This window comes from Furipterus horrens, unplaced genomic scaffold (assembly GCF_987537825.1).
Source record: "Furipterus horrens unplaced genomic scaffold, mFurHor1.1.pri manual_scaffold_10, whole genome shotgun sequence".
Lineage (NCBI taxonomy): Eukaryota > Metazoa > Chordata > Mammalia > Chiroptera > Furipteridae > Furipterus > Furipterus horrens.
In genome coordinates, this window is record NW_028327180.1 from 74,761,752 (window position 1) to 74,780,484 (window position 18,733).

General features: G+C 44.4%; 1 protein-coding gene across 2 annotated transcripts in view; it reads left to right on the forward strand.

The window, feature by feature from the left end:
- SIL1 (SIL1 nucleotide exchange factor) overlaps positions 1-18,733 on the forward strand; it is a 243,134-nt gene that overhangs the window by 52,426 nt on the left and 171,975 nt on the right. The window contains exons 2-3 of one of the 2 annotated variants that reach the window (XM_090288228.1): positions 8,143-8,255; positions 14,480-14,615. In XM_090288228.1, coding sequence (XP_090144354.1) covers positions 8,151-8,255; positions 14,480-14,615 — 241 coding nt within the window. In that variant the 5' untranslated portion in view covers positions 8,143-8,150. The remainder of the gene's footprint in view (positions 1-8,142; positions 8,256-14,479; positions 14,616-18,733) is intronic. The other variant, XM_090288229.1, reaches the window with a different exon arrangement.

Sequence of the window (18,733 nt, forward strand, 5' to 3'; positions counted from 1 at the left end):
TTAATATTAGCCCTCCACATCACACTTAACTTGCTTTCTATCACATTCTCTCTCTTGCAAACTTGCGGGTTTTCACTGTGATATACTAGTAGAGGCTTAAGTTTTAAATCCCCAATAGCATTCCCACAGAATAACAGCCTGTCCTTCATCGGCTTGTGCCCTGACAAAGCCTTCTCTTGAGTGAGGTAGGTTCTGTTGGGCATTTTCTTCCAGAACAAACCAGTCTTGTAGCAGTTAAGCACTTGTTGGGGGACAGAACTGTCAGCCTCTGCATACTCCCTAAACTTGGTAACATAGCTTTCAGCAGCTTCTTTGTTGGCACTGGCTGCCTCTCCAGGCCGCACCACACTAGGAAAGCCAGTTCTCTTTTTAAATTTATCAAACCATCCATGACTGGCTTTAAACACTTCAGTGCTCTCCCCACTTGTTCCAGGCTTGTCTTTTAACAGATCAGCATACAGTTGCCTAGCTTTCTTGCAAATTATTGCCTCAGAAATGCTGTCACCCGCTAACTGTTTTTCATTAATCCAAATGTAAAGCAATTTTTCAACCTCTTTCAATGTCTGTGAATGTTGCTTACTCACAGACGTTGCACCTTTAGCAACACTTGCTACTTTAATCGCTTCCTTGTTTCCCACTATCGTGGAGATTGTAATACCTTCTCATCGAACATAAGAGCGATATCAGTCTTACCTACACCATTCTCGTACTTAGCTGCAATCTCTCTTTTCTTTTTGATTATGATTCTTATTCACTGCCTTTTAGGCTTAGTGGTGTCACTCTTGACCTTTTTGTGACCCATGATTAGCACTTAATTAAGCACAAAAGAACAAGAGAGTAATGATGAATATGTGGGAGTTCTGCACTGCTCGGGAGCTACTGTGAGACAGGTGTTGACCTGTGTTTCATTGTGAGAGGGGCGCCCAGTGGTGAGCCGGCAACGGGTGCTGAAGCATTTTTTCCTGTGGGGCAGCATAGTGACTCATACAAGTCTTAGCAAGTGCGACGAGCCTTGAGCAAGTGCTGAGTGCTGAAACATTTTTCTGTTCAAAATGTGACGAGTACAGGGTTTGATGAGTTCTGTAGCTGAGAAATACCGAGGTATGACTGTACTGTGCTTTCTGTTCAATTTTTATCTTTTTGCTTTAGTTCTCTCCTTATAAGATAAAGGTAGGAATTCTTGTTCTTTTACCTTTCCCAAAATAATTGGGGAAACAAATACATGGGTATACAGTGAAGGTTAAGAACATGAGCATTTTAGGGCCCTGGCTGGTATGGCTCAGTGGATCGAGCACCAGTCTGAGAACCAAAGGGTCATCCATTTGATTCCCAGTCAGGGCACATGCCTGGGTTGTGGGCCAGGTCCTCAGATGGGGGCATGCAAGAGGCAACCACACATAGATGTTTCTCTCCCTCTTTTCTCTCTCCCTTCCCCTCTCTCTAAAAAATAAATAAAATCTTTAAAAAAAAAGTAACTTGAGCATTTTATAAGATGGAGTTCCAGGTGCTCCTAGGCAGGCTGCTGAGGTTGCTTTGCCAACTGAGGATCTTTGTGACCGTTTCCTGTTTCCCTGTGCTTGGGCCCTGAGATTGGAAAGTAGTCACTGTGCATGGGGCTTGCCAGCAGTCCCAGTCTTCCTTCCTTTGTTGGCTCTCTGCATCCTTTCCTGCCATGAGAGAAGACAAGTTATTTACATTGGGCTCAGTACCCGCCCCCAGTCCTGTCTGAGTTGAGTGGAGGACATGAGGCACCAAGGAAAGTAAGGGCTACCCAGTGCACAGGCGGCCTTTCTCCTGCACCTCTATCATCTGCTCTGCCTGTGGTAAGCTGGCAATATAGATTGCTGAGAGCGTCCAACCTTAATTTAAGTAGAGGTACAGCCTACAAATGGCCAGTTTTGTTAGGAAAATGGGCACCTCAAATACCTTATCTCTTTTGCCCCAAAACTCAAAGATACTTAAGTAACATTGAAATATGTTCACCTTTCTTGGACTGAAAGATAGTATTTTAAGTCAGAAGAAGAATGTAAAAGTAAAGGTGTGAGTCTGTCCTCCATTGAGAGCCAAGGAGGGTTTATTTGCAGGGTGTGCAGGGACAGATGATCAGTTGAACCCAGGGTTGGTGGGTGGCAAGTAGTTTGGGGAGGGCACTAATCTCAGTCTGAGTGTGCCAACCTGTGCCTCATGGGTTGCCTTGACTTCAGCTTTATTTATGTCAGGGTCTGAGGCTTTTTTTTTTTTGCTGCTTTTGCTGCCCAGGTCTTTGCTTGAGGTGGTGGCCATCCTGGCAGAACATACCTGTGTGCCACTTCCCCTTTCCCTCTTTACCCCTGTCCTCCCAGGTTCAGCATAAAGCCCAGGAAAAACAATGTCTGCTTGCTCTCTACCTGCCACATCCTGAATAAGGAGGAGACCAGGTAGCATGACTGCAGGCCAGGCCATAAGAGGACAGAGGACACCGTTACCCATGCCTGCTTGCTGCAGAGTTTGCACTTGTCCTCCTCTGGGTGCCCCTGCAAAGCCTGGGAAACCGTCTCACACCTTTCACCCAGCTTCACTTCTCCTAGGTCTCTCCCCACACACCTCCCCACCTTCCATGTTCTCTCCCTGTTTCATGGAAAAAACATATGGAGCTAATAAGTTGGTCAGGTATGCAGCCCGTGTTAAATGATTGGGGGGAGATGAAGGATCCATTTGTAATTCATCTCTCATTCTTAGTATTGGCAGAAAATGCTTTTGAGGGCATTAGTGTATGTGCTGGGAGATGGAGGTGCTGGGAACCCTGTAGAAGCTGCCATTTCTCTCTCCCTTCACTCCTCTTCCCACTCCAGGAGTGGGGAAGCTGCTGTTTGTGCATCAGCTGCCCCTAGCCTCTTCTTCCTCCATCCCTTCTGGGCCTCCTGCTCCTGTTGATTGGTCTTCTTTGCCCTTGACTTCTTTATTTTCATTTATCTCTTCCTCCTCATCTTTTTTCCCCAGCACCAGTTTCAGTGTTTATCCCTGACTACCAGGAGGGAGCATCTCACTCTGCATGTATTGTATATGCATATACACATGAACAGTCTCATGTAGGGGAAGGGAAACCTGTGGATTTTGGAATAATCGTTGTTCTCTCTTACTGTATGTTGTCCTCATAATGCTGTGAGTCCCTCACTTCCATTTTGTTATTCCCTTTTTCCCACAGCCAAGGCTGCAGGATAAGAATGGTAGCTTAGGACCCATCTCCCTTTCCACCCTTCTCACTCCTAATGTGGCAGCCTATGCCCCTCATTCATCCTCATCCTCTCTGCCCCCCCACCTCCTTCACACCCAGGCATGGCCAGGCACCTGTCCAGAACCTAGTGCCATGCTGTGAACTTATTCCCTGTCTTTCAGTGTGATTGGTGCCCCAGAGAGCCAGGTTGCTGAGGGAAGCTCATGTGGCATTCAGCCCGTCCATTTTGTCGACCAAAAAAAAAAAGAGGGAGAAGCTGGCAGAAAGCAAAGGCTTTTGCTGCTGGGTGAGTGTAGCAGCTATTTATAGCACGCAAGCCTTTGCTTTTCCATTTGGCTGTGCTTTTTTAGCACAGTGCTGGTCCAGCAGGGCTGTTTTCTTTCATGGTTCCAGATGTCCTTAGGGAAAGTTTCCGTCTGCCCTTGAGAAGGGGTGGGCTGGGCAAGGGGGTAATAACTTCTGAGAGTGGGTGCAGGCAGGGCTTTTGGTCCCACTGCAACCATGTCACAGGACCAATTTCTTGAGGTGAAACCTGGAGGAGTGTGGGAGAAATAGGAAAGAGAAAAGGTAAACACCATACTCTTAGGAGATGTTCCCCTATAATTAATTCAGGTAAGCTTCTGTTGAGTAAATTGCCTAATAAGGTGCATAGAAGCTGAGTGATTAGTACACAAACCTTTTATAAGGGTCTGGGCTAATACTGACATATGCTGAAATTTTTTAAGGCTTTTCTTTTGGTTACTTTTAAAGTATATTTTATTGATGATGTTGTTACAGTAGTCCCAATTTTTTTTCCTTTGCTCCCCTATGCCCAGTACCCCCATTCCCTCCAGCAATCCCACCCCCCTTAGTTCATGTCCATGGGTCATGCATATGAATACTGTGGCTTCACCCTTTCCTATATTATTCTTAACTTCCCTCTGTCTATTTTGTACCAACCAATTATACTTCTTAATCCCTGCACGATTTCCCCATTTCTCCCCTTTCCCCCTACCAGCTGATAACCCTCCAAATGATCCCCACACCTATGATTCTGTTCCTATTCTGGTTTTCTTAGTTGGATTTTGTTTTTATTTTTTAAATTTAGTTTTGTTGATAGTTGTGAGTTTGTTGTTATTATAATGTTCACAGTTTTGGTCTTCTTTTTCTTAAATAAGTCCATTTAACATTTCACATAATAATAGCTTGGTGATGATGAACTCCTTTAGCTTCACCTTGTCTAGGAAGCACTTCATCTGCCCTTCCATTCTAAATGATAGCTTTGCTGGATAGCGTAATCTTGATTTTAGATCCTCACTTTTCATCACTTTGAATACTTCTTGCCAGTCCCTTCTTGCCTGCAAAGTTTCTTTTGAGAAATCAGCTGATAGTCTTTTTTAAAAAAAATTTATTATTTTTCTATTACAGTTGTCCCACTTTTTCCACCATTGCTCCCCCTCATCAGGTGATAGTCTTATAGGCATCCCTTTGTAGGTAACTTTCTGCTTTTCTCTTGCTGCTTTTAGGATTCTCTCTTTATCTTGAACCTTTGGCATTTTAATTATGATGTGTTTTGGTGTGGTCCTCTTTGGGTCTAGCTTGTTTGGGATTCTCTGTGCTTCCTGGACTTGTATGTCTATTTCCTTCACCAAATTTGGGAAGTTTTCCTTCATTATTTTTTCACATAAGCTTTCAATTTCTTACTCTTCCTCTTCTCCTTCTGGCACCCCTATGATTCAGATGTTGGCATGTTTAAAGTTTGTCCCAGAGGTTCCTAAGCCTCTCCTCATTTTTTACAATTCTTGTTTCCTCATTCTGTACTGGTCGACTGTTTTTTTCTTTTTTATGTTCCAAATCATTGATTCGAACCTCTGTTTCCTTCCCTTCACCATCGGTTTTATGTGGATTTTCCTTTGTTTCACTTAGGATAGCCTTCACTTCTTCCCTTATGTGTTTGCCATTCTCAAGCATATCTGTCAAGCCTGTGAGCATCTTTATCACCAGTGGTTTGAATTCTGCATCTGTTAGGTTGGCTATCTCCTCATCATTTAGTTCTCTTACTGGAACCTTGATCCATTCCCCCTTCTGGCTATACTTCTCGCTTGTGTCCTTATTTTGATAGGCTCCTGTGTTTGTTTGCCTTTGTGTTTTAGGTAGAGCTGTCACTCCTGTTACATTGTAGGGGGCAGAGCCTTAGGTATTCCTCAGTACAGGGTGACCCTTTTCACCACGTTGTGGCACTGTATTTGGGGGAGGGGTCAGAGGGGACAATGCCACTTGCTCAGCACTTGCCCCTTTTCTAGGCACTTCTCCCACTTTCGTATGGGACTGGCGCCTCTCTAGCTGTTGCTCTGGCCATCATTCCCAGAGTGGGTGGGTCTGCAGATGTTCTATGTCCATGGGGGCCCTTTAAACAAGCGGATTGTGCTGAGAAAGTGGCATTTTCTTCCTCCACCCCAACCCCCACTGGTTTGTACACTCAGAAGCAATGAGGCTTGATTTTCCCGGGCGCTGGGACCGTGAGCTGCATGCATGGTCTGGTCAGGAGCTGAGAACGCTCCCCTGGTGTCCCTACTTTTTAAAATGCATGACTGCACTTTCTGCTGGCCTGCCACCACCGCCTCCACCCCTGCTGCCACTGCTACCACACCAGGTCCTTTCTGCCCCGGCTCCACCCCTCCTACCTGTCTGCATGAGTATTTCTTCTTTATATCTTTGTTTGTTGGACTTCCATGCAGCTTGATTTTCTGGAACTTCTGGTTGTCTCTAGTTTTGAGGTAGTTGTATTCCTTCTTAGTTGTAGAGGGAGACCCAGTGTGTCTGTCTAGATCTTCATCTTGGCTGGAAGTGGGCCATATTTCTTTGTCTCCTCATTTTTGCAGCCTCCCTGTGTTTGTTTCTATTAGATAGAGCTGCTTTGACTCCCTGTTGTAGTAGCATGGCCTATTGTAGAAAAGCCCACTGGTGAGTTGGATGGGGTGAAGCCTTAGGTAATTGTTAGGGCAGGGCAACCTGTGTGAACCAGGTTGATGGAGTTTCTGCTATCCTGTCCCTGCTCTGTGGCTCTGTGTGGGGGAGGGCTCAGAAAGGGGACAGTGTTGCTGCCTGGCCTCTGGAATTTTGTCTGGGAGGACTCTGTCTTTCAGCATTTGCCCTGATGCCAGACTCTTCTGTTTCTCCCTGTGTGCCACTGGTGCCCATTTAGCTGATGCCCAGTGCTGGAGCCCTGAGGGAGTGAGTCTGCATTAAGTCCTCAGTCTGTTGCAGGCCTTTTAAGAGGAGATGTTTGAGAATCATGCAGTTTTCTTTGCCACCCCAACCCCCACTGTTTTTTTAATTTTAATTTTAATTTTTTTATAAGTATATTTTATTGATTATATTGTTACAATAGTTCCAATCCCCACTGGTTTTTACAGCCAGAAGTTAATGGGGACTTATTTTACTGGCACTGGATCCCTGGGCTGGGTGGTCTGATGTGGGGCTGGGATCCTTTGCTCCTGAGGTATCACTCCCGATTTTTATCCAGCACACATGGATGTAGGACTGCCCATTCCATATCTCCAGATGTTTCTGCCCCTCCTACTTCTCTGGATGAATGTGGTTTCTTTAATTCTTTGGTTGATGGACTTTCGTACAACTTGATTTTTTGATGATTCTGGGTGATAGTTGTTTTGTAGTTGTAATTTTTGCTGTGGTTGTGTAAGGAGGTGAGCCATGTTTACCTACGCCGTCATCTTGACCGGAAGTTCATTCTCTTGGTACTGTCCTTTGACACACTCAAATTTTAATTTTGATGGGAGTTCAATTTATCTATTTTCTTTTATCACCTATGCTTTTAGTGTCATATTTAAGAAACTATTGCCAACTCTAAGGGTATTAAGATATTCCTTATGTTTTCTTTTAAGAGTTTTGTCTCTTAAATATAAGTCTTTGTTTCATTTTGAGTTACTTTTTTGTATATGGTGTAAGGGAAGGGTCCAGTTCATTCTTTTGCATGGGATATCCAGTTGTTCCAGGATGGTTTGTTGGAGAGTCTGTCCTTTCTGTATCGAATGTTCTTGGAATCCTTGTTGAAAATAATTGACCATATTTGTGATTATTTCTGGGCTCTGAATTCTATTCCATTGTTTTATATGTTCATCCTTATGCCAGTACCACACTGTTTTCATTACTATAGCTTTGTAGTAAATTTTGAAGTCAGGAAGTGTGAGTCTTCCAACCTTTTTTTTGGCAGGGGGGCTCCTCTGTGTCCCTTGAAATTCCAAATATATTTTAGGGTAGGTTTCTTTATTTTTGTAAAACAGAATTTTGATAGGGATTGCATTGAATCTGCATATTGCTTTGGTAGTATTGTCATCTTAACACTATTAACTCTCTAATCCATGACCATGGGATATCATTTCATCTTTGTGTCATTTTAATTTTAATAGCTACTAGGGCCTGCACTTTGATTTGTTTGGCTGTTTGAAAAGTGATGTGAAAGGCGTTGTGACTTGAGAATATTGACTCTTGCTGGTTTAGGGGATGCTGATAGCATCTGTCTTCATGTCTAACTGCAGATATGGTTTAGAAGTTAATAGTTTATAAAGGTTTATGCAGATTTGGGCCCATGTCTGTCCACACACAGATCGAGTGGTTCATTTCCCTTTCTTCTTACCATAGCTAATGCCACCTTGTACAATTGTTATCAAGTTGATAATGAGGAAGAAAGGGACCAGGGCTGGCTCAGTTCCAATAAACGCATGTCTTCCTTTGGGTGGTTGGACTCCTTATGGGAGATGAAGGCTTCATTCACATTGATTTACCCCCTGCGATGGAAGACCTCTAATACCTCTATTTGGGAAATGTCTGACATTCATTGAACATGTGATATCATGGAATCACAATTCTGGGGGATCAGGCATTGAGCTTCCTGTTGAGCTTCTGTTTTCTGTGTTTACATTTATCAGGTCTCCCTATGCCTCCCCAGGGCCTGCTCCTATGTAGGATGGCTCCTCTGGGCATGCTGCTTGGGCTACAGATGGCCTTTTGCTTCACCTTCTGCTTCAGTCATCAGAACCCAGTAAGTATCTTATTATAAGAAGGATCCCTATTGGGTTCAAAAAAGCCTTTATGCTACCAGGCTGCTGTGGGAGTGGGGCGAGCTTTTATTTTTCTTATAGGAATGTGGCCAGTGCTGGGTCATGAAGTCTGTGTATTTTTCCTCTCTAACCTGGAGTCCTCTGGACTCTGTTTAAAACTCATGGTACAGTTTCTCTGAGGAAAGTATGATGATGATAATGGTATAATAATAATACTTTTCATAATAATAATAAGCTTACCATGTACTAGACATTGTTATTTAAGTGCTTTATATATCTCCTCATTTAATCCCCTCAACAATACTATGAAGTAGACAACTATAACTTTTTTTTTTCCCCTGGAAGACAACAACTATAATTATTATATTCATTTTGAGGATGAGGAGACTAAGGCTAAGTATCTTGGCCAAAATCATATAGCCAGTTTGTGGCAGAGCTGGGAAGGTGAGGATTTTCCCCAAGAGCTGGGTGCCTGTGTGGTCAGCAGCACCAAGTAAGACATTTTCTTCCTCTGCTCCTGTCTTCCTGTGCTTTCTCAAGTCTGTCTGTATCTCAGTATCGTCTTTCCCTGTCCTTTTCTCCCTATTCTTTCCAGGCCTCTCTTTATTAACCTAGACCTCATGGTTTAGGGTTTCTCTCATTGCCACAGGCAGGAGCAAAATGCCCTAGCAAGTTCTGAGTTTGGCCTGGCTGCAGCATGCTAAAGCCCCTGGTCCCATTTCTCCTGGCCTGCCTCAGCAACAGCCTGCCCTTGACCAGGCCCTAATGCCCTCTCTTTCCCCTCCCTTGGGAAGCCTTGACTATCAGTTCTGACAGTCTCACCTTCCCTTTGGCCATCTTCCCCAACCCTGGGTGTTCCCACTCAATGTTTGGTAAAGTGCTGGAGGCTTTGGAGCAGAAGGGCCTTGAAGTGTAAATGACAACTGTGATGAATTTAATAACAATCCAGCTCAGCTGAGGTTCACCTCTGGCTCATGGCAAACTTCCACTTTCTCTCTGAAGTCATTTGTTTTCTCTCTGCATTTCTCCCACTTTGTGGAGCAGGAGAGACCGCAGTTAGCAGTCACGAATCCTTTTGAACTTTTAATGTTCTCTAAGCCCTTGTTGGTACTGGTTTTTTATCCTCTTCTTCAAGAGCAATGGGAATGAGAGCCCATTCACCTCTGAGGGTGGGACTGGCCACAGCATGAGAGTTGGGGCTGTTTTTGGCATAGCCTGACCCAGAAAGTGCCCAAGTGTGTGAGGGGATCAGGGCTGTTTCCTCTTCTCCAACTCCAGCCTGCAGCTCTCCCCATTGTGAATTTTGGCAGATGCACAATTAACAAAAGCGTGCTGATGAATTTACTTAAGGACCGTGTGTTAGTAAGTCCCTTTTGGAAAACAGTCCAACCAAATAGATGAGCTTTCAGAGCCATAATTATTCTGGTCCATTTATATTAATTCTGTTGAGTCTAGTCTCAGAAAAATTTTAATACTGACTTTCATCAACAGAAGCTGCTTTTATCCTTATGTCTGTACCTAAGCTGTATCCATTTGTCATAATCTTTCATCATGTGCTAAGCACAAGTAGAAGTTAAAGCATCTTTTCTCTCATACAATAAAAATTGCTGCCCTGATGGCATTTAAAATCCAAATTATGTAGCCAGCCACCTTCACAATGGTGAAGATGGCTGGTGGGGGAGGTGGGGGTGGTCATGATCCTTTTTTCAGAGCCTGAAGTTTAGGCAAATGTTTCTGGAGACCTGGAATTGTTCTCCCCAAGGGCATTTGTGAAGGTTAGTGGCCACCCAGGGAGGGTTGGTTGTGTGTATTAGGTATGATCTGGAGCTATCCTTTCTTCCTGGCTCTTGCTGTGGCACCTCCCTGGTAGGTGGCACCACTCATCAAAAAGTGATGAGTGATGAAGGAGGTAGTGGAACCTAGTGGAAGGAGCACAGACCTTTGGTAAACTCCCTTTTGCCATCTACTTTGGCACTTTGACCATTTCTGAGTTTTGTTGTCTTATCTATACAACAGGGTTGGTACCTCCCTCTTAAGATTTTAGTGTAGATCAAATGTGACAATATATATAAGCACCTAGCATTGGGACTGGAACAGTAAGGTGAATAGGTGGTTAATAAATGTGAGCTATTATTTTTAGTAAGGGGTTGGCTGCTTCTGAGGTTTAATTTAGGGCTCTGTCAGACACACATCTGTCCCAGAATGTCTTGGTAGTCTGTTTTTGTCACAACATCTACCAGCCTACCATTAGAGATTCATTCATTCTCTTGGATCTTGAAGTTTTTGATCTTTAAGAATCTCTTATTCAGATACAAGCGCAAGGAAGTGGGACATGGTAAGCTGTTGTCAGCTAATGCCTCAGCTGGGATTTCTTGCCAGTCAGTGAGAGGAAATTGGTATTCGGAGTGATTGTGACAGGGAGAAGAGAGAGCTGAGGATTCAGCATGGAAGGGAGCCCTGAGAAGCCAGCTGGGAGGGCACCAGAGCACAGGATTTACTTCAGAGCTGACTAAGGGCTGTCTGTATTCTCTTACCTCTTGGTCTTTCCTGTTCAGGACACTGCCCAGGCAGACCTGGACTTAAATCTCTGCTCTGCTTTTCCAAGCATTGTGATTTTGCACAGGCCCTGTATCCATCCTTATCTGGAAAATGGGTATAAAAGTATGTGCTTCACAGGAGGAACTTGGCTGAGTTGTGAGGCATGGAAGACACTTTAGTCCAGTGCCAGGCATATGGTAAGGGCTTAGTAAATGGTAGCTACTATTACCATAACAACTTCACCCCTTTGATGCTGCTTTTTCTCAAAACCTTTTATAGAAGTCCTCTTTTGAACTGACTGTCTAACTTATGGTATGTTCATATGACTAAACCTTCTTCAGTGCTTGCCAGATGTGATTTGGGCGAATAGTCTGAAGTCACTCTGAGCCAGATTTGGTGAACAGAGTGAGCTGATCAAACAGGGGAGCTTCAGGTTAGTATCATCCCCACTAAAAACTGAGGTATGCTGTAAAATAATGACAGATTTTGTGTGTGTGTGTGGCGCTTAACATCTGGTTCAAAAGGGAGAACAAAAAGGAAGCCAAAAAACATTTTGAGCTGCGACAGGATTGTTGCAGAAGTGTTTGTGGCCTTCATAAGCCTTGAAGTAATGTGGCTCAGTGGTTCATCATTCTCCTTGTAATCCTTCTTGAACCTACTCTGATAACCTTACTAAAGAAATCTAGAAAGAGAGGATTTCCCAACTCTTACTCATCAGAACGAACACTAGTCCTGCCTAGATTTTGAACGGCTTTCTGCAATATTCTTATCACCATTCTTCTTGCCTTTTTCTGCTTCTCTCTCGCTTTTTTAAAGTTAGTTTTTGTTGTATTTTTTTCCATTACCATTTATTCCCCCTATACCCTCTTCCATCTCCACCTGCCTGCTTCTCTTGATGATGAAAATTTGGTTGCTTGCTGACAGCCACAACTGCCAGGAGTTACCTGGTTAATACATACACTAAAGCAAGAGTTGCGGTTTTAAAGCTTATAGACGTTTAGTTTGGTCCTCTTAGAAAATTTCACATAAAAATCTGGTTTTCTGTTTCCAAGTTGAATGCCTTCATGGCAGTGGTGGACCAGTGGAGTAGCAGCTGCATTCCTTAGTCAAGGCAGGAGGGCTCCAGTTTTTACAGTTCTACCATTCCCTGTTGCTTTATGCCTGGCCCACTGCACTCATTTATATCCATCCCTGCCTGACTCTGAGAGGCATTTGACCCACATGCCTCTGAGTTAAATTTTATTAATATTTTCCTAGTCCCACGGTCTAGAGTATGGTACTTCAGGTAGAGGCTGACCAGTATGGCTAGGCCCTGGAGTACATAGGCTCCAGGTACTTAATGGACAAGGTGGTCTTTGTTCTGGAATGTGTGGCTAGTACCTAGCTTCCAGCAGACTCAACTAATTTGGGCTTGGTTCAGTCCACGTCATCCAAAAGACACATCTGTCTTTGGTGGGGAGGGGATTTCTTCCTTCCTTCCTTTGTTCGGTGATTACAAATTAAGCCCTGTGCTAGGCATGGGGACTACAGTGGTGAAAGAGACTACACAGAGCCTGTCCTCAGAAACTTGGCTGTTGGAAGTTTGCTGTTCATGCCCTCAGAATGTAGGGTGCCTCCTGCCAGTTTGTCTGCTTCTTAGTCTCACAAGCACATTTTCCTCTTCTGTTGCTGGTTTTCTTTTTTTAAAAAGATTTTATTTATTTATTTTTAGAGAGAGGGGAAAGGAGGGAGAAAGGGGGAGAGAAACATCAATGTGTGGTTGCCTCTTGAGGACCCACAATTGGGGACCTGACCTGCAACCCAGGCATGTTCCCTGACTGGGAATTGAACCGGTGACTCTTTGGTTTGCAGGCCGGGACTCAATCTACTGAACCACACTAGCCAGGGCCCTAGTTTTCTTTTGAGCTCAGATTTGTGTAAACCTCAACTTGAAGGAGTAGAAGGGATTTGTTGGGCCAGGCTGCCCAGGTGACCACAACCCAAATGTGACCTGCCTAGATGATGCCATATTGTGTAGTCTCTGTTGGATATCACAGCACAGACTTATCCATCCTGGAACCTATGACTGCCTTTACAAGCAATAAGAATAACAGCTACTGTGTATGCAGGGCTAGTACTTTATCTGATGTATGAGCTAGATGTTATTCGTTTTCACAAATGTGGAGACTGATGCTTAGAAAGTTCATTAACTTTCCTGGGGTCACAAGAAACTGGGATTTGAACTTTAGATTATCTGATACAGAACTTGAGTTCTTAATTATTATGCTATAGTCAGTGTCTCTCATTCTTTATGATATGATTTGAGTGTCTCTTTTTGCCCAAGATAGTTTCCTTACCAGTTCTTAATAAGATCTGAAATCCTGCCATCTGTATTTTATGCCTTTATTTCTTGTTAAAATGTAAAATCCTTGTAGGGGCTTTACATTGTTATCACCAACACCTTAATATCTTAAACTCTCCTCTGACAGCTTATTTAAGATCAGACCTGAGGGACCTAGGCAGGTGGGGATATATATCTGGAGCTCGGGCACCGCTTGAAAGAGATACATTGTTACCTCCCATGCAGGGTTAGAATTGTTGGCAACCAAAATGAGGTCTATATAAAGTACTTAGTACAGGTTTGGGTTCATGGAAGGAATCCATGAAATATACTTACTATTATTGTTAGTGGAAGAATTGAGAGGTGGAGGAAAAGTGATCATGGAGGAGGTGGGAGGGCTGAAATAAAATCCCCATGTGCTAGTGTAAGTTCCTCCTCGCCCTCCCAAATGTAATTTTCTGGAGCTCTGGAACCCTCTGGTTCCATTTTCCTGAGGCCTTACTGTTTTTATGCAAGAACAGGTTTAAAAATGGGACAGGAAGGCTGGGAAGGAGCAAAATGAATAACACTGTATTTATTTTGCATCTCTGTCTCCTGAGCTCAAAGTGCTCCACCGACACCATCTCATTAATCCTCGGTGCTCTCCATAGGGTCGAAGGAAACAGGTTTTAGGAAGAGGTTTCCCACCTGGGCTTCTTCCTCTCTCAGCCCAGCTGGACTCTCAGCTTCCCATCTTGCCCCCCTTACACATGGGTCAGAATGTCCCAAGTGATCATTTATGCCCTGTAGGCATCCTGGGGAGTTGCCAGGTACTTACTGTCCCCTGCTAGGTTGCTTAGGTATCAATTGGGCCTTAGTTTCCAGCTTTTGTACACCTGGGGCGGCCATTTGAGGCCTTATCTCTTCTTCATATGTGTGTTTTTTCTTTTATAAACATATCTATATTTAAATTGTAAGAGTAATAGATATGAATTTTAAACATCCAGTAGTGTATGATAACATATTAAGTAAAAATTAAAAGGCTCTTATTGTCTCTTTTTGCCAATCCTTGTTCCCAGTATGTTCCCATTGACCCCCTGCAGATATCATGAAACTTTGTGGACTTTTTCCTTATGCATATACAGAAGTGCCATATACACACAGCACGTGTTATGTTTACTTAACTATATTGCCTTACTTATATTGGTTCTGGGCTAACCTTGTGAAAGGTCCAGACATGGCTGGAGAGGGGAGGACAAGCATAGCGGGGAGAGAATACCATTCCAGGCATTTTCTTTCTGCTTGCCTTGTGCTTAGCTGTGGTTGGTCATGCTCTGTGTTTTTCTGTTTTTGTTTTTTTCTCTGAAGGAGTTTGCGCTGACCAACCCAGAGAAGAGCACCACCAAAGAAACAGAGAGAAAGGAAACCACAGCAGAGGAGGAGCTGGACCCCGAGGTCCTGGAGGTGTTTCACCCAAGCCATGAGTGGCAAGTCCTTCAGCCAGGTACCAAGCCCAGCCCCAGCCCCATCCCCATGAAACACATTCTGAATTCAAATTGCGTATATCCACAAGGCTCCTTTGAAGGAGCAACCATTCTTTGGCCAGCTGGAGGGAAACAGTGTGGTTCATCAGAGTGGTGGCTGCTGCTGCGTGGCTTAGAGACCTTCATTTTTCAGGAGAGCAGAGATTTCAGCCTCTGAGTGCCCTGGAAGGAAGGCAGGTGGTGGGTGGCCAAGCTTTCTGAGCAAGTGATTGAAAACTTTCTTTCCTTGCACTTCTGAAGCATAGGAGAGGCAATGACACGTGCCTCGCTCTGCAAATGCTATTTTGGGCTCTTCTGCTCGGCTCAGTGCTGCTGAAATGTTGTTCACAGGAGAGTCCTGAGCACTGGTGTGGGGCAGGAGTGTTCTTTTGCTAAAGAAACCTGTGTCAAGAGACAGGGGCTAATCCTGGCCTGGTTTTTTAATGGAGCATCCTCAGAAGGAACAACTTTCTAACCCTTTTATGAACCCAGGTCCAGGGCTTAAAAGGATAATGAAAGTAGCCAGAAACTGTGGAGTGTTTATCATATTCAGGTATGGTGTTAGGTACTTCACGTGCATAATCTTGTTCAATCTTCACATAATAGGACCCATTGCTGTCTTTATTTTCCTATGAAAACATTGAGGCTCAGAGAGGTTATGTAACTTGACCTGTGTCATTCAGCTAACTTGTCCTATGCCATTGACCTCAAGGCCTGGACCTACCTTCCTTCCCTTTGTCCTTCTAGTCCCAGTTGTCCTTGTCCCACTGTGATGACACTTGGGCCTGTTCTGAGGAGTAGTCCATTTGCATTCTGCACTGTGGCAAGGTGGATGGCAAGCCCCAGCAGCTGCCACAGTGTGGTTTCATCAGCTGCTTGCTGATACTTATCACCAGATCCTCCCGTCCTCCATTGCTGCTCTGCTGGCAGGGTAGCATTTGCTGTTCTAGCCAACTTTCTGGTAGTAATATCACTCTTGCTGAGCTTGCACAGAGGTGGTTGCTGCCACAGAAGAGAGATGAAGCACCAAAGAAGCCGAGTAGGAACTAATGGTGTTAGGTAGAGGGAGGTTTTAGGAACACAGGTACTGGGTTCCACAGATCTAATCTCTGCCTGCCCTCCCCTAGCTTCCCTGGGAACTGAGCCCCCTGGTCCTTGAGGACTAAAACTAGGGACTCCTCAGGGATGAGGATAGATGACATGGGCTGTATCTACTGTTTTTATGTGGTTAAAAGTGCTTGTACCACTTTAAACCAGGCAAGTGCCTGGAGCAGATAGAGATCAATGTCCCATGGTTCCTACTCCTACCCTTTCTGTTTTTGTAGTACCTTTCAAGGCCCTGGTCCACATTGTAGAACAAGCTGGAAAGTTCTCACCTAGGGCCCTTGCCCAGCCTTCTGGGCAGTGGAGCTGCTGTTAATGGCTAAACAAAAAGCCCCCTCAGTGGCCGTGGGGAGAGAGAACCAGAGCATATATGACAAGGGCAGGCTTAGGGCTCTGAGCGTCTATTGGAGAATTAGAGCGGAGCATTGATATTTCCATTTCACTTGATGCCCCATTGACATCTTCCTTTGTCTTCTAGTTTCTCAAGAACCCCATGTAAATACTTCTGCCCCAAATTCCCTGGAAGCTGTCCCGAAGGCTGATGTGTTGTGGTTGAACACAGACACTCAGGCCCCACAGCTGAGGGGCAAAGCAATTCTGCTTTCAGTTGGACCTGCCCCATTTTAAGAGAGTTATTCTGAGTCTGGTGCTGGAGAGTATGACCAGTAGAGGCAGACAAGACTCTCTTAGGCCCTGGTGTAGGATTAAGGTGTTCTGTGTATATATTGAGAAGTTTTTATATTTCCTGTCTGTTGGTAGGAAATTGACCTCTGGGTGGTCTGTGTAGATAGCTGGCACTTGTCTTCAGAGTATGATATTCAATTCACCACATTCTGAATGCTGCCTGGGAGCTTCCAACACAGCTACCTGAAGGTTAAAAGAGTGTAGCCAGTCCTGGGAACTTGTTTGATGGGTAGATAACTGGGGAGGTAATATAATATAGTGGTTACGAGAATTGACTTTAGACTCAGCTGGTTCTGGATTCAAATCCTAGCTTTGCTACTTAGGGGATCTTGGGCAAGTCACTGAATCCTTTTGCCCTGCCGTTTCCCCATTGTTGATGTGTGGGAAATGTCCTGCGCTACCTGCTGCAGAGGCTGTTGTGAGGGTTCTTGATGTGAAGATATCACTCAGGTCGAAGCAGTTTTGATTTAAAATGGTAATTTCTCCATTTGTGCCACTGCTTTAACTTGATTGTGGAATTGGATGCCAGTGAGGGTGCATGAGTGTGTAGTCTTCCTGGCCTTAGGTGGTGAGAAGGGGAGATTTCCATTGTCATGAAATTCTTTCCCTCTCTCTCTCCACAGAGATTTTTGAGGAGGAAACAGAAGGAGTTAGCACATCATTTCTTGCCGGAGTCAGGGACATGGCACAGGAAGATGGTGGTGTATCTTTTGGGGAACTTAAGAAAATGGCAAAGTGGCTAGTTTATGTTGACCTTAGTTCAGTACCTTCTGTCCCCAACAGGTCTCTGAAAGGAGGACCTCAACTCTCTTGTCCTCAAGCCTCCAAGGAGGAGATACTGGAGTACATGGTCTGGGCTCATTTGAAGGCAGATTTACAGTCATGTATTGGAATACCAGGGGCATGGGTCTTTCCATGAGGCTGAGTGGGAATTGGGCCCCAGCCATTCAGCCCTGGAGCAGCTGCAGGTCACTCTCCTGAAGAATGCCTGCCTGCCCCTGGTATCACTGTCAGCATCTTCACTGTGAGCCGCTTGTTCCTGGAAGTGATTTTCCTCTCTCTCTCTCTCTCTCTCTCTCTCTCTCTCTCGGTTTATTTTGGGATCTGTCTCACCTTATGGAAGCACAGTAAGCATTTGAGTGTGGATTCAGCATCAGCTGTTCACAAGCAAGCAGAGGAAAGCTGTTTGTTGGCAGTCCTGTGGGTTCTGGGAAAGGAATTCAGGAATTTGTCCTGCGGCTGAGGACTCCTGAAACCCAGGACTTTGTGCCTGTGCACTTGTTATTTTGAAAGCTGGTCACAGCCATATATAGTGGGGATTGTGCCCCTGGGCATTTTCTGAGATCCTGTTTTGTACCAGGCACTGTACTGGTAGCCAGAGATACAGATAATAGTTCACATTTACTAAGCATCAACTATGCCAAGCATTCTTTGAGGGCAGGTGCTATAACTACCCTCATTTTTATAGACAAAACTGAATCTCAGAGAGGAAAACTGACTTATCCAAATGACCAATAAGTGATAGAGTCAGAATTCAAACCTATCTTTGTCTAGCCCTGAGCTTGAGCTCCTTCCTACTGTGTCATACTGTCTCTTTCAGTAGCAAATGGGACTTGACCCCTGCCTTCCAGCAGCGCATAGTCTCACAGAGGATATGGAGATAGAAAAAGACACCAAAGTGTCTTTTGGATGTTCTGGTGGAAGTGTCTTGTGCTCAGTAAGGGTACAAGGGAAGGCAAGGGCCTTCTCTCTCTACCCCTGAGATCTTGGTGGAGTAGTGAGTCAAATTTTATGGTGCTGAATATGTGTGGTCTTGGTCAGGTTGGTTAGGATCTTTGAATTAGTTTCCTCATCTGAAAATAGGAATGAAAATATCTACTACACAAAGATGATGAGAGACTGAAACAAGATTAACAGGTTTAAAACGTTTCACACAGGGCCTGGCACATAGGAAATATTCAATAAGTGGTTATAGTTTTCACATGAAAAAATATACCTTTGCTGCCTCCCTTTCCTTGGTGACCTGAAGAGGTGGAGGCAACGAGGCAGCCTGGGCAAAGGGCTCATTAGTCCATGCTGCATGTTGGCCTTGTGTGGGCTCGGGAAAGCTCAAACCTGGGGTTCCTTATTGACCTGAGCTGATTTCTAGGAAGCTGTTAGAGCCTCTGAAATATTAGCATTAGTATAAAGAGACCTTTGAGGGGAGAATGCAGGAAATCTGTGTAGGAACACGTTCATATGAGGGGCTTAAAAAAAAAAAATCCATATCATCAACTGATGAGAGCAATCCAAGAATTATAGAGCACCAGCC